The sequence below is a fragment of the Amblyraja radiata genome, chromosome 2 (genome assembly GCF_010909765.2).
Source record: "Amblyraja radiata isolate CabotCenter1 chromosome 2, sAmbRad1.1.pri, whole genome shotgun sequence".
NCBI lineage: Eukaryota > Metazoa > Chordata > Chondrichthyes > Rajiformes > Rajidae > Amblyraja > Amblyraja radiata.
This window is the reverse complement of record NC_045957.1, coordinates 4,488,131-4,502,239: the sequence shown is the minus strand read 5'-3', so window position 1 is coordinate 4,502,239 and position 14,109 is coordinate 4,488,131. Positions and strand designations below refer to the sequence as shown.

The 14,109-nt window shown below is 47.7% G+C and overlaps 1 protein-coding gene across 4 annotated transcripts in view; it reads left to right on the top strand.

The window, feature by feature from the left end:
* The window catches only part of ctdspl (CTD small phosphatase like), a 197,405-nt gene that overhangs the window by 153,169 nt on the left and 30,127 nt on the right, over nucleotides 1–14,109 (top strand). For all 4 annotated transcript variants that reach the window (XM_033040824.1, XM_033040834.1, XM_033040853.1 and 1 more), the window contains one exon: nucleotides 2,216–2,317. In XM_033040824.1, the coding sequence (XP_032896715.1) occupies nucleotides 2,216–2,317 (102 nt within the window). The remainder of the gene's footprint in view (nucleotides 1–2,215; nucleotides 2,318–14,109) is intronic.

Below are 14,109 nucleotides of genomic sequence, written 5' to 3'. Positions count from 1 at the left end.
TGGGCCGATTGGCCTGATTCCTCGCTGTGTCACCTTTGACCCTATCGTTGCATAATGTGTGTGTCTAAACTCTCAACAGTTGGTTGAAGGGTCAAACCCTTCGGAGAAATGTAACTCTAAAACTGAATGATTTACCCAATGCCGCTTGTTGGGAATGTATCTTGAAGGGCCATGTAGATAGATATATACATGAGGGATGCTGGATCTTTGGCCCACCCAGTCCATGCTGACCATCATTCACCCTTTTACGCTAATCCTACACTAATCATAGATACATAGAAAATAGGTGCAGGAGTAGGCCATTCGGCCCTTCGAGCCTGCACCGCCATTCAATATGATCATGGCTGATCATCCAACTCAGTATCCTGTACCTGCCTTCTCTCCATACCCCCTGATCCCTTTAGCCACAAGGGCCAAATCTAACTCCCTCTTAAATATAGCCAATGAACTGGCCTCAACTACCTTCTGTGGCAGAGAATTCCACAGATTCACCACTCTCTGTGTGAAAAATGTTTTTCTCATCTCGGTCTTAAAGGATTTCCCCTCTATCCTTAAGCTGTGACCCCTTGTCCTGGACTTCCCCAACATCGGGAACAATCTTCCTGCATCTAGCCTGTCCAACCCCTTAAGAATTTTGTAAGCTTCTATAAGATGCCCCCTCAATCTCCTAAATTCTAGCGAGTACAAGCCGAGTCTATCCAGTCTCTCTTCATATGAAAGTCCTGACATCCCAGGAATCAGTCTGGTGAACCTTCTCTGTACTCCCTCTATGGCAATAATGTCCTTCCTCAGATTTGGAGGCCAAAACTGTACGCAATACTCCAGGTGTGTTCTCACCAAGACCCTGTACAACTGCAGTAGAACCTCCCTGCTCCTATACTCAAATCCTTTTGCTATGAATGCTAACATACCATTCGTACACATAACATACCATGGGGAGAATAAATCAGACTTTATTCTCCCCATATCGTAACCAAACCCCTCCTGGATTCCACCACTCATGCACACACATGGGGGTATTACAGCGGCCAACCTATCGACCCACGCGTCTGTGGGACGCGGTCACAGAGGGAATATGCAACGTCCACACAAACAGGTCCGGATGGAACGCGGGCCTCTGGCGCTGTGAGGCAGCGTGCGTCTCTTCCAGCTGCGTCACCATACCGCCCTCGTGATCATTGGACCCAAAACCTGGAACACCTCACACAGCAGGACTGTCAAAGCTCCTTCACGAGCAAGATGCTCACCACAGAGTTGAGAATAAAGATATTTTAGATGGAAATCTGCTGTTTGGAAGCGCATTTGTGCCTTTACTAGTTGAGAAATGAATACTGCTTGTGAATCAATATCCTCAGTCTCGCACTCCACCACTTGATCATCCATATTCACCAAATGAGCTTCATGGACACAGCAATCAGTGTTTCCCGCTCGAGAGAAAATTGCCAGGGTTTTCTTTGAAGAATATTTTGGAGTAGAAGAGATCTTAAATGATAAGGTTGCCCTGAAGCTGAAGCTTAGGATACTGAGTTGGATGATCAGCCATGATCATATTGAATGGCGGTGCAGGCTCGAAGGGCAGAATGGCCTACTCTTGCACCTATTTTCTATGTTTCTATGAGCCCTGAGCCAGATTGTTGATGAGCAGTGGACCATGTACAGGGAACAGGGCAATGACTCTGGCCAGCTACACCATGCCCCACAGCTTCCCAGCCCCAGGTGGCCCTTTGCCCATGGGGGAATTAAATAGGGAGCAGGGAGGAAAACGGGAGGCGCTCAAGGTGCCAGTTTGCACTGGGGTGGTGGGAATCACTGAGTCAGCCAGCGTGGTCGGGGAGGCGTGGGAGGACTTCTGGACCCGAGAATGAGACCAAAACACAAGACAAATGCGGAGAAAACTATCAGAATGTCACTCTAACTCGGTAATAATGCACCCCCTGGCAAACATGCTCAGAAGGGATTTTTGAATGTTTGATTTGAGTTTTTTTAAACCTGCAATCTGGCCACCGGTTCTGTGCTAACCCTGTAAAGTCTGAACTATCCATTGAAGAGGCTGTACACATTTATCAATAGAATAATTATCTGGGTCTCACCAGTTCAGATATCTGATATTTGCAGTTTCTAGTTTTTATAGTATTACAGCAATGTATGTCCTGTGATTTCAATCCTGTTTTATTTTTATTTGTGTTTTTTCTTTGCCCTTTTTTTTCTCCTTTAGCCTCCAGCCAAATACCTCTTACCAGAGATGAGAGTGTCTGATGTTGGAAGGAAATGTGTAGTGATCGACTTAGATGAAACCTTAGTACATAGTTCCTTTAAGGTACTGCAAGTTCTTTGTTCTTTCTTGTGTATTTGTTGCTAGATAAAGTTGACAACTCTCATGGGGGTGTATGAGCAAAGAGCAGTGCAATGTGGAATTACAGATGATCATTTTGATAGCAACTTGATCATGCTTGACGCTGTGATCGGTTTGCAGTTTACAATTCTTCCATGTGTTCATATGAGGGTTGCAGGTGGGTCTTATCATGGAGACAAGGTGGGGGGACAGAATATTAATTTGCCGGCCATTTGGGCGGGAAGCATGCATTGGGGGACTAATTGGATAACTTTATCACAGTGTGAATGATTGGCTGAACCGTGGATCCCAGCTTGTGGAGCTCGCCAGAGACCCGGGTTCAACCCTGACCTCGGATGCTGTCGGTGTGGAGTTTGCATGTTCTCCCTGTGACCACGTGGTTTTTCTCTGGGCGTTCCCTTTTCCTCCCACATCCCAAAGAAGTGCGGGTTTGTAGGTTAATTGGCCCTCTGTAAATTGCCCCTCGTGTGCAGGGAGTGGATGAGAAAGTGGGATAACATAGAACTAGCGTGAACGGGCGATCGATGATCTGCATGGGTTGGGTGGGTCGAAGGCCCTGTTTCTATGCTAGGTCTTTGAACTAAACTCCATCACCGTGTGAATGATTGGTTGTAGACAAAATGGTGGGGAAACTCAGTGGGTGCAGCAGCATCTATGGAGCGAAGGAAATAGGCAACGTTTCGGGCCAAAACCCTTCTTCAGGCTGATGGAGGGTGGGGGGGGTGGGTAGAAGAAAGGAAGAGGAGGAGCCAGAGGGCTGAGGGAGAGCTGGGGAAGGGGAGGAGACAGCAAGGGCTACCGGAAATTGGAGAAGTCAATGTTCATGCCGCTAGGGTGCAGACTGCCCAAGCGGAATATGAGGTGCTGCTCCTCCAATTTCCAGTGGTGCTCACTCTGGCCATGGAGGAGGCCCAGGACAGAAAGGTCGGATTCGGAATGGGAGGGGGAGTTGAAGCGCTGAGCCACCGGGAGATCAGTTTGGTTATTGCGAACCGAGCGGAGGTGTTCGGCGAAACGATCGCCAAGCCTACGCTTGGTCTCACCGATGTAGATCAGCTGACATCTACAGCAGCGGATGCAATAGATGAGGTTGGAGGAGGTGCAGGTGAATGATTGGTTGAACTGTCCTGTTTGTGTGCTGTCTAAATGAATGGAAGCTAAGGATAATTTAACAGCTTTCCCAACCCTGGTGGGCTCTTGAAGAGGGTTAGCAAAAACTGATTTACGTGTGAGGAAACTGAGGATTCGTACAGAAGAATGGTGTGAAAGCACTGCCTTGCTAGCACCACACACAGAACTGCAGATGCTGGTTTACACAAAAAAAACAAGACACAAAGTGCTGGAGTAACTGCTGTCCACCTATCACTTGCCAGACTTTGTCCCACCCCCACCTCTCCTCCAGTTCTCCCTCCACCCCACTCACTGCAGTCAATCTGAAGAAGGGCCCCAGCTTGAAGCGCCACCTAGCTGTGTTGTCCAGACGTGTTGCCTGACCCACTGTGTTACTCCAGCACTTTGAGTCTTATCTAGCTATCTGGATTGCCTATCAAGTCCGGGACATTCCCAACCAGTGCACGTCCAGGCAAGGTGAAAACATTTATAGCTTTGGAGCCATTCTAGATTATAAAGGATATCTGATATTCTGCACAGTTAACCTAAAGTTTACTCCAAAGACTTAAGGGCCTGTCCCACGAGCATGTGACCTGCATGCGGCAAGCGCGACCAAACCGGAAGCGGGGGCCGCGCGGAGTATAAACATGAAATCTGCTAACTTAATTGAATTCAACACCCTGCATTTGTATAGTATCGTTAACATGCTAAAATATTACAAGATGTGACAAGTACAATTAGAATCTGAACAAGGAAGAAACATTTGGAAGATTACTATTTTTCATTTTAAAAAAAAGTAGGTTTGAAGATATTTAAAGGTGGAGACAAAGAGTTGTTTGTAGTTGAGAAAAAGGGTGGGGTTTTTGAGTGAGAAAGAAACGACACCAAGATACCAAAGTAGGTGGTTTTGCAGATAGTGAAGATGGTTGTGAAAGATTGCAGAAGGATCTTGATCGATTGGCCAGGTGGGCTGAGGAATGGTTGATGGCATTTAACACACAGAAATGTGAGGTGTCGCATTTTGGGACGTCTAACAAGGGCAGGACCTACACAGTGAGTGGTAGGCCTCTGGAGAGTGTTATAGAGCAGAGGGATCTAGGTGCTTGGTTCCTTGAAGGTCGAGTCACAGGTAAATAAGGTGGTTAAAAAGACTTTTGGCACATTGGCCTTCATCAGTCATTGAGTATAGAAGTTGAGAGGTCATGTTGCAGTTGTATAAGATGTTGGTGAGACCGTATTTAGAGTATTGTGTCGAATTCTGGGCACCATGTTATAGGAAAGATACTGTCAAGCTTGAAAGGGTTCAGAGAAGATTTATGAGGATGTTGCCAGGACGAGAGGATCTGAGCTATAGGGAGAGGTTGAGTAGGCTGGGTCTCTATTCCCTGGGGTGCAGGAGGATGAGGGGTAATCTTATTGAGGTGTATAAAATCATGAGTAGAATAGACCGTGTAGATGCACGGAATCTCTTGCCCAGAGTAGGGGAATCGAGGACCAGGGGACATGGGATCAAGGTGATGGGGAAAAGATTTAATAAGAATCCGAAGAGTAACTTTTTCATACAAAGGGTGGTGGTTGTATGGAACAAGCTGCCAGAGGAGGTAGTTGAGGCTGGGACTATCCCAATGTTTAAGAAACAGTTAGACAGGTACATGAATAGGACAGGTTTGGAGCGATATGGACCAAGCGCAGGCAGGTGGGACTAGCGTAGCTGGGACATGTTGGCCGGTGTGGGCAAGTTGGGCTGAATGGCCTGTTTCCATACTGTATCACTCTATGGCTCTATGGCTCTGGAGGTCGAGTGAGTGACGTGAAGTACGAGCGAAGTCCGCGAGTGACGTACGGCGTCGAGACGGTGCGTATGCCCGTCGAGGCGCTGCGTGAGGTGGCTGCGGGCCGGCAGGCCGTTGCCGCGCAGAATTTTTGAACACGGTCAGTTTTTCGGAGCCCCGCGCGATGTCGAGACCAGCTCTGCACAACTCCATACGGCTCCGGCGATCGAAGTGGGACCGGCCCCGCAAGGCCGTACGGCTCAAGCGACCACGTTAGGTCGCGCTCCCCGCATGCAGTCGTATGCTCGTGGGACAGGCCCTTTACAGGTTTGTAAGTTCATTGACTTGGTATCGTGTAAAAATTGTCCCTAGTGCGCGTAGGGTAGTGTTAATGTGCGGGGATCGCTGATCAGTGTGGACTCGGTGGGCCGAAGGGCCTGTTTCTGTGTCGTATCTTGAAACTAAACTAAACTAGAGGTGGAGGCAGCTTTGTTGAATGTGCCGATCAACACTGATCTCAAATCCAGGGGTTCCCACTCCTCTGTTCTAAACCCTCTTCCACTATGAGAAATGTAAAGGGAATTCACCAGAGAACAGAAAATAGCACGTGAACAAAGGGTTTCATTCAATACTCTGACCAGCAGCGCAATGCTCTACATATTGGCCCCACTTAGTCCCTTGCCCTTTGGGAATGAAATAGGGAACGGGAGCGGCTCAAGCTGTGAGTTTGCTCTGGGTGGGGGGCATCACTGAGTCAGCCGGATGTGGTGGGTGGTGGGGGGGGGGGGGCTGAGAGGGTGGGTAGTTACATGACCTCTGTACTGGAGAATGAGACCTAAACAGGAAGAGACGTGTGGAGAAAAGCTATCAGATTGCCACTCTCACTCCGTGATAATGCATCCCCAGGTAAATGTGCTCTGGAGGAACTCTTGACTGATAGATTCGATGGGAATTTGTCAATAGCAGACGTTCTGCCCCGCTGTGGAACGGTTCAAACAAACTCGGTTGACTGCCTGCATGTGTTTGATTAAAATATACCCAAGCTTGTGTTAAAACGCCATCTGTTTGTAGAGGCTTCAGGGGCCCCTAACAGTTGCACTTATTGCATGTTGGAGTGAGGTTAAAACCAAGTACGCAGCCCACATTGTTCACAAGTTCATTCTGAAACATTCCAAGTCATTGTCCCAGCCCTCCTTGCAATGCGGCCAAGAGATTTATTGCTCAGGTAATTGGAGTGTTGCCAGAGGCTGGGGATTGAGTTGTCGTGCTCCTTCCTCTTCTCAGTTGCTGCTGCCAACAACCCTGGCTGGTATTTTCAAGTTCCATCTCTTTGCTTTCATCTCAAATAGTTCACTTTGTGGAGAGGTCAGTTTGTTGTCAGGCAAAGAGGTTTGGGGTTTACTACATTTGAGAGACTTTGGCTACCTGACAACAATAAAGTGTGCAGCAGGTATTCTGGCAGCACAGGTCAGTGTGACCAATTGTGTTTTTGATACAGTTAATAATGCACTGTTGCCCTGGTGGCTTTATTTGTTCCCTGGCCATCCCCAGTAACAATGAGCCACTGTATATCATGCAGACTTGCAGGTGACTTCAATGGTCCCATTTCCAACATGTACAGGGAGTTTGGGGGGATTTGCCCCACATTCCATCCCTCACCACACGGCTGTGGTGTAACCGGGAAATACTGGGGCGACCCGGAGCACTTCAGGTTTATTAGTGTCGCATGTGAACGGCTTTGCTTTGCTTGCTATCCAGATATACCGTACATAGATACAATCAGTTCAAACACAAGTACAATCGATAGAGCAAAGGGAAAAATACAGAGTGCATAAAAACATAGAAAATGGGTGCAGGAGGAGGCCATTTGGCCCTGAGAGCCAGCACCGCCATTCATTGTGATCATGGCTGACCATCCACAATCAGTAACCCGTGCCTGCCTTCTCCCCATATCCCTTGATTCCGCTAACCCCTAGAGCTCTATCTAACTCTCTTTTAATTCATCCAGTGAATTGGCCTCTGTGGCAGGGAATTCCACAAATTGACAAATTCCACAAATTGACAAATCTCTGGGTGAAAACGTTTTTTCTCATCTGTTTTAAATGGCCTCCCCTTTATTCTTAAACTGTGGCCCCTGGTTCTGGACTCACCCAACATTGGGAACACTTCTCCTGCATCCACCTTTTATAATTTTATACGTTTCTATAAGATTCCCTCTCAGGCTTCGAAATTCCAGTGAATACAAGCCCAGTCTTTCAAATCAAGTTCAAGTTCAAGTGAGTTTATTGTCATGTGTCCCTGTATAGGACAATGAAATTCTTGCTTTGCTTCAGCACAACAGAACATAGTAGGCATTTACTACAAAACAGATCAGTGTGTCCATATACCATTATATAAATATATACACACATGAATAAATAAACTGATAAAGTGCAAATAACAGATAATGGGTTATTAATGTTCAGAGTTTTGTCCGAGACAAGTTTAATAGCCTGATGGCTGTGGGGAAGTAGCTATTCCTGAACCTGGTTGTTGCAGTCTTCAGGCTCCTGTACCTTCTATCTGAAGGTAGCAGGGAGATGAGTGTGTGGCCAGGATGGTGTGGGTCCTTGATGATGCTGCCAGCCTTTTTGAGGCAGCGACTGCGATAGATCCCCTCGATGGAAGGGAGGTCAGAGCCGATGATGGACTGGGCAGTGTTTACTACTTTTTGTAGTCTATTCTCCTGGGCGCTCAAGTTGCCGAACCGAGCCACGATGCAACCGGTCAGCATGCTCTCTACAAAAGCTGCCATTCCCTGACCCCGATCTTTCCTTATGACAGTCCCTCCATAACCTCGTGAAACTCCGCTGCACTTCCTCAATAGCAAGGATGTCCTTCCTCAAATTAGGAATATAATTAGAGTTATAAAGTTGGAAACAGGCCCTTCAGCCCAACTTGCCCACACCCACCCACGTGTCCCATCTACACTAGTCCCTCCTGCCTGCGCTTGGTTCTACCTGTCCTATCCATGTAGCTGTCCAAGTTCTCAGCATTGTAGATCCTTAGACAAATTCCTTAGACAAATGTTGATATCCTTAATTGGATAGAGATGAATTGAACAGTAGCCTAGTTTACGGAAGGACTGTTCCGAAGCCCGATAACAGAGAGGAAGAAGCTCTTCCTGCGCACTTTCAAGCTTCTGTAACAGTACCATTAGGTAGATCGGCATGGACAAGACTTACATTGGAAAACACAGATATCTCAGAGGAGAGTAGAGTGCAGGACATTCTAGAAATGAAGCATGGGATTGGGGATGATCAGCCATCATCACATTGAATGGCGGTGCTGGCTCGAAGGGCCAAATGGCCTCCTCCTGCACCTATTTTCTATGTTTCTATTGGGATTGGAAATGAAGGGCATGAGTTTACAGTCATAGCACTACACTGAAACAGGCCAACCATCCCAATTAGCCCATGGGACAGTTTGTACTCTCATGAGCTCTCTCTCACCCTCCCAATTAGCATATCCCCCCTCGACTCCATACCGCAAGAAATGCAACACCTGTCCCTTCACCTCCCCCCTCGACTCCATTCAAGGTCCCAAGCAGTCGTTCCAGGTGCGACAAAGGTTCACCTGTATCTCCTCCAACCTCATCTACTGCATCCGCTGCTCTAGATGTCAGCTGATTTACATCGGTGAGACCAAGCGTAGGTTGGGCGACCGTTTCGCCGAACACCTCCGCTCAGTCCGCAATAACCTACCTGACCTCCCGGTGGCTCAGCACTTCAACTCCCCCTCCCATTCCCAATCCGACCTCTCTGTCCTGGGTCTCCTCCATTGCCAGAGTGAGCAACAGCGGAAATTGGAGGAACAGCACCTCATATTCCGTCTGGGGTCCTTGCGTCCTTATGGCATCAACATTGAATTCTCCCAATTTGGCTAGCCCGTGCTGTCTCCTCCCCTTCCTTCACCCTCTAGCTGTCTCCTCCCACCCTCCCATCCGCCCGCCCTCGGGCTCCTCCTCCTCCTCCCTTTTTCCTTCTTTCTTTCCCCACCCCCCATCAGTCTGAAGAAGGGTTTCGGCCCGAAACGTCGCCTATTTCCTTCGCTTCATAGATGCTGCTGCACCCGCTGAGTTTCCCCAGCAATTTTGTGTACCTAGCATATCCTTCTGTTGCTTTCTCTTTCAACCTCACCGAGGCTGCACCTTAAATCAGGCCATGGTATTTGCCAGAAGAACACTGCTCTACTTCAGAACACGGCTGATTTTATTGCTTCAGCTTTAGTCACAGTGCCTTCAAGCTGCTGAGCATCAACTTTGCAATTCCCGCACCAACCAACTGTGCCACAACCTCTCCCTTCACCCTTTACCACGCTCCCACTTCTTTGACCTTGTCTCTGGTCACCTGTCCTACTGCGTCCCAATGATGCATATTGCCAGTTTTATTCATGACATTCTTGTTGAAATGTTGGGATGTTTTGCTGTTTTAAAAACCCACTATAAAAGCCCTGTCCCACGGTACGAGTTCATTCCAAGAGTTCTCCCGAGTTTGCCCTGATTCCAACTCGGAGATTTACGGTAACGGCGGTACTCGGGGCTCTCGTGGACATTTTTCAACGTGTTGAAAAAATCTTCACGAGTCTTCCCGAGCTTACCTGCCGTTAGCGAGTCTTCCCGAGTACCTGCCGTTAGCGTTACGAGCCGCTAAGAGACGTCCCCGAGCTCCGACGTACCCGCTACGTTCATTCTCTGTGCTTACCACGAGTTTGATTTATTTTTTTTTAAACTCGGGAGAGCTCTTGGAATGAACTTGTACCGTGGGACAGGGCTGTAAATGCTTGTTTTTTTATTTCTGTTTAATCCCGATTACTAATTGCGCACAAGAGTAACCACACATCGTAGATTGTGGGTCACGTGTGATCTTACACAGGATATGCTTCAGACATACTGCTGTGAAGGCACATTCTTGCTCCACTCTGAAGGGAGAAGGGGAGTACACTGTCCAGTCTGAACCAATTGTCCCACTCCCTCCAATGCTGTCTACGGCAGTATTAACAGTGAGAACCAAAGATCCTATAGCGGAGCATAATAGATCTTTGGTGAGAACGTTTCCAGCAGCTGCTGCTTCTAGTGACTTCGAAATGTAGGGAACAGCAGGCCATTCAGCCCTTCAAACCCACCCTGCCACTCAATGTGATCATGGCTATTCATCTAAATTCAGAACCCTGTTCCTGCTTCTTCCCCAAGTTTCGTGATCCCTCTGGTCCTGAACAATATTCAACTCCTTGAATATATTTAATGATTTGACTGCAAAACTTTGGTGGAGACTTCCACTGGTTCACCATGCACTGGGAGAATACATTTCTCTCCATTTTGGTCTTCAATGGCTAGCCTCCTACCCTTGATACAGATACAGAGATTATAGACTCCCACCCATTGAGAACATCATTCCTGCATTTAATCTGTTCAGTCTTGTTGGAACTCTGTAGGCTTCTGTGTGGTCCTCCTTTGCTCTTCCAAGCTCCTGTGAAAATAAGATGAGTTCTTGGTTCTTCACCAATCTCTCTTCATATATGTCAGTTCTGCAGACCCAGGAATTAATCCAATGAATCTTTGCAGAACTCCCTACATGACTAGGCCATTCTCATTGAAACATATAAGATTGTTAAGGTTTCATTGAAACATATAAGATTGTTAAGGGCTTGGACACTCTAGAGGCAGGAAACATGTTCCCGATGTTGGGGGAGTCCAGAACCAGGGCCCACAGTTTAAGAATAAGGGGTAAGCCATTTAGAATGGAGACGAGGAAACACTTTTTCTCACAGAGAGTGGTGAGTCTGTGGAATTCTCTGCCTCAGAGGGTGGTGGAGGCAGGTTCTCTGGATGCTTTCAAGAGAGAGCTAGATAGGGCTCTTAACGATAGTGGAGTCAGGGGATATGGGGAGAAGGCAGGAACGGGGTACTGATTGGGAATGATCAGCCATGATCACATTGAATGGCGGTGCTGGCTCGAAGGGCCGAATGGCCTACTCCTGCACCTATTGTCTATTGTCTATTGCCATCCTTCCTCGGATAAGGTGGCCAAAACTGCACACAATACTCGATGTGCGGTCTCACCAAGGCTATGTCCGTTTGCAGCAAGACATCCCTGTTCCACCCCTATCTCTCTCTTCCAGCTTTCATTCCCCCTCCCCCCAGCCCACCTCCCACTCCCATCAATCTAAAGAAAAGTCCCGACCCGAAAGGTCAGTCCCCCTTCCCTCCACAGATACTGTCTGACCCGCTGAATTCCTCCAGCAGTTTGTGTTTTGTTCAAGGTTCCAGCAGCTGCTGTTTCTTGTGTCTCCTTCCCTGCTCCTGATCTTGAACCTGGAGCTATGAAGGGCAGTTATCACCTGCTCTACCTGCATGCATACCATCAGCAACACCACCTCGTCTTCCCAATCTGTTGCTCATCAGATAACCTGCCTTTCTGCTCTTGCCGTCAACGTGGGCAACCTTGCATCTATCCACATTATACTGTATTATCAAGTTGTGTGGAGATACTAAGATGGGTAGAAAGACTGCTCTAAAGTCCAAAGAAGGGCCCCGACCCAAAACGTCACCCTTACCTTTCCTCCAGAGATGCTGCGTGACCCGCTGAGTTCCTCCAGCAGTGCGTCTGGTGAAGAGACAGGGACAGAAGTACACAAATGGGGAGCTCAGTGGAAGTTAGAGAAGTGTAAAGCAGGTGAAAGATAATAGAGATGTACTGCACTTGACTTTTTGATGTGGTGCCACACAGGGTCATTACTCACAATCAGTGTGATAGGGTTGGGACAACAGCACGGAGAAAAGATTGGTGTGCGGACAGCAAAGTCAGATAGCAGGCTGTCAACGAGCATGGGTCCGTGCTAAAAGTCACTGTCAATAACTCCGATTAGAAGATGCATCTAAGGATCTATATCTGTTGGCATACTAAGCCGAGAGGGAAAATAAACTCTTGAGTGAGGAGGGTTCTTGATAAGGTCAAGTGAGCAGGCAAAAACTGGACGAAGATGCATATCGTGTGAAGAATTGCAAAGAATGGGAGCAGTAGGACAGCAACATAAATGGTGAGATATGTCAGTATTCACAGTGACCTGGACGTCCTTGTACATGGATCATATAGATTGGAAGGGGTTAGGCAAGTAAGGCTTATTTACAGTGATGTTGCAGTGAAGACGTACATTTGACTGTAATTATGTAAGGATATATTTAATAGCATTAAGGTGAAAGGGGCCAAATTTAAAGGATATGTGCGAGGCAAGTTTTTATGCAAAGTGGTAGGTGTTTAGTTTAGAGATACAGCATGGAAGCAGCCATTCGGCCCACCGAGTCCATGCTGACCAGCGATCCCTGTACACTAGCACTATCCTACACACTAGGGACAGTTTTATAATTTTACCAAAGCCAATTCACCTACAAACCTGTACGCCTTTGAAATGTGGGAGGAAACCGGAGCACCCGTGCGGTCACGGGGAGAAGGTACAAATTCCATACAGACAGCACCCATAGTCAGGATCGAACCCGGGTCTCTGGCGCTGTGAGGCAGCAAGTGGTTCAAATGCGCTGTCGGTGGTGGTTGGGGCAGATATGACAGTGGGATTTAAGAGGCTTTTAAATATGCTCATTGATAGGTTGGGAATGGAGGGGTGTGGACCAAGTGCATGCAGAGAAGATTAGTTTAACCTGGCATCATGCTCGCCACAGACATTGTGGGCCGAAGGGCCTCTAATACATTCTATATGGGAGCTGCAAATTCTGCTCATCATTTACTTCTTGTCCTTCCCAAATACATCACTACTATTTTCCTGAACCACTCTACATTGCATGTTGCCAGCAGATTCTTGATTGAACTTCATTTTGAATTTTTCTATTATGTTTTAAATATTCAGGCCATAATCTCCAACCCACACAGTTTGCAGGTATCGCTAAAACTATGAGCGATCGTGCTGCGCAGCTTTAGAATCGTGGAGCGAGTGGGCTTTTTTCACAACAATCCGAGACGGCAGAAGCCTTCTCTCTCCTCCTCCTCCTCCTCCTCCTCCTCCTCCTCGTCCTCCTCCTCCTCCTCTCAGCTTTTTACTTCTGGCCTTGTTGACTATCATGTGAAGAGCGATTCTGGCACCCTGCTTTTCCAGTGAGGAGCTCCACCTACAGGGAGCTCACCAAGGCCGACTGAGGATGTGATGGCCTGACGAGAAGGACTTATAGAAACATAGAAAATAGGTGCAGGAGGAGGCCATTTGGCCCTTCGAGCCAGCACCGCCATTTATTGTGATCATGGCTGATCGTCCCCAATCAATAGCCCGTGCCTGCTTTCTCCCCATATCCCTTGACTCCACTAGCCCCTAGAGCCCTATCTAACTCTCTCTTAAATCCATCCAGTGATTTGGCCTCCACTGCCCTCTGTGGCAGGGAATTCCACAAATTCACAACTTTCTGGGTGAAAAAGGTTTTTCTCATCTCAGTCTTAAATGGCCTCCCCTTTATTCTAAGACTGTGGCCCCTGGTTCTGGACTCGCCCTACATTGGGAACATTTTTCCGGCATCTAGTTTGTCCAGTCCTTTTATAATTTTATATGTTTCTATAAGATCCCCCTCATCCCTCTAAACTCCAATGAATCGGGCTCAACAGGCTCACGTTCACTCCATTAGCCTGATCTCGTGCTCAGTGTGATCATGTTCTATCCCGTTTAGGCTGGGAAGAGTGCAGAGAGACGATTTACAAGAATGTTGCCAAGACTCGAGGGCCTGAGCTGTAGGTGGAGGTTGGCCAAGCTAGGAATTTGCTCCCTGGAGTGTAGGAAGCTGAGGGGGTGATCTTACAGAGGTGTATAAAGTCATGCGGCGACACAGTGGCGGAGCAG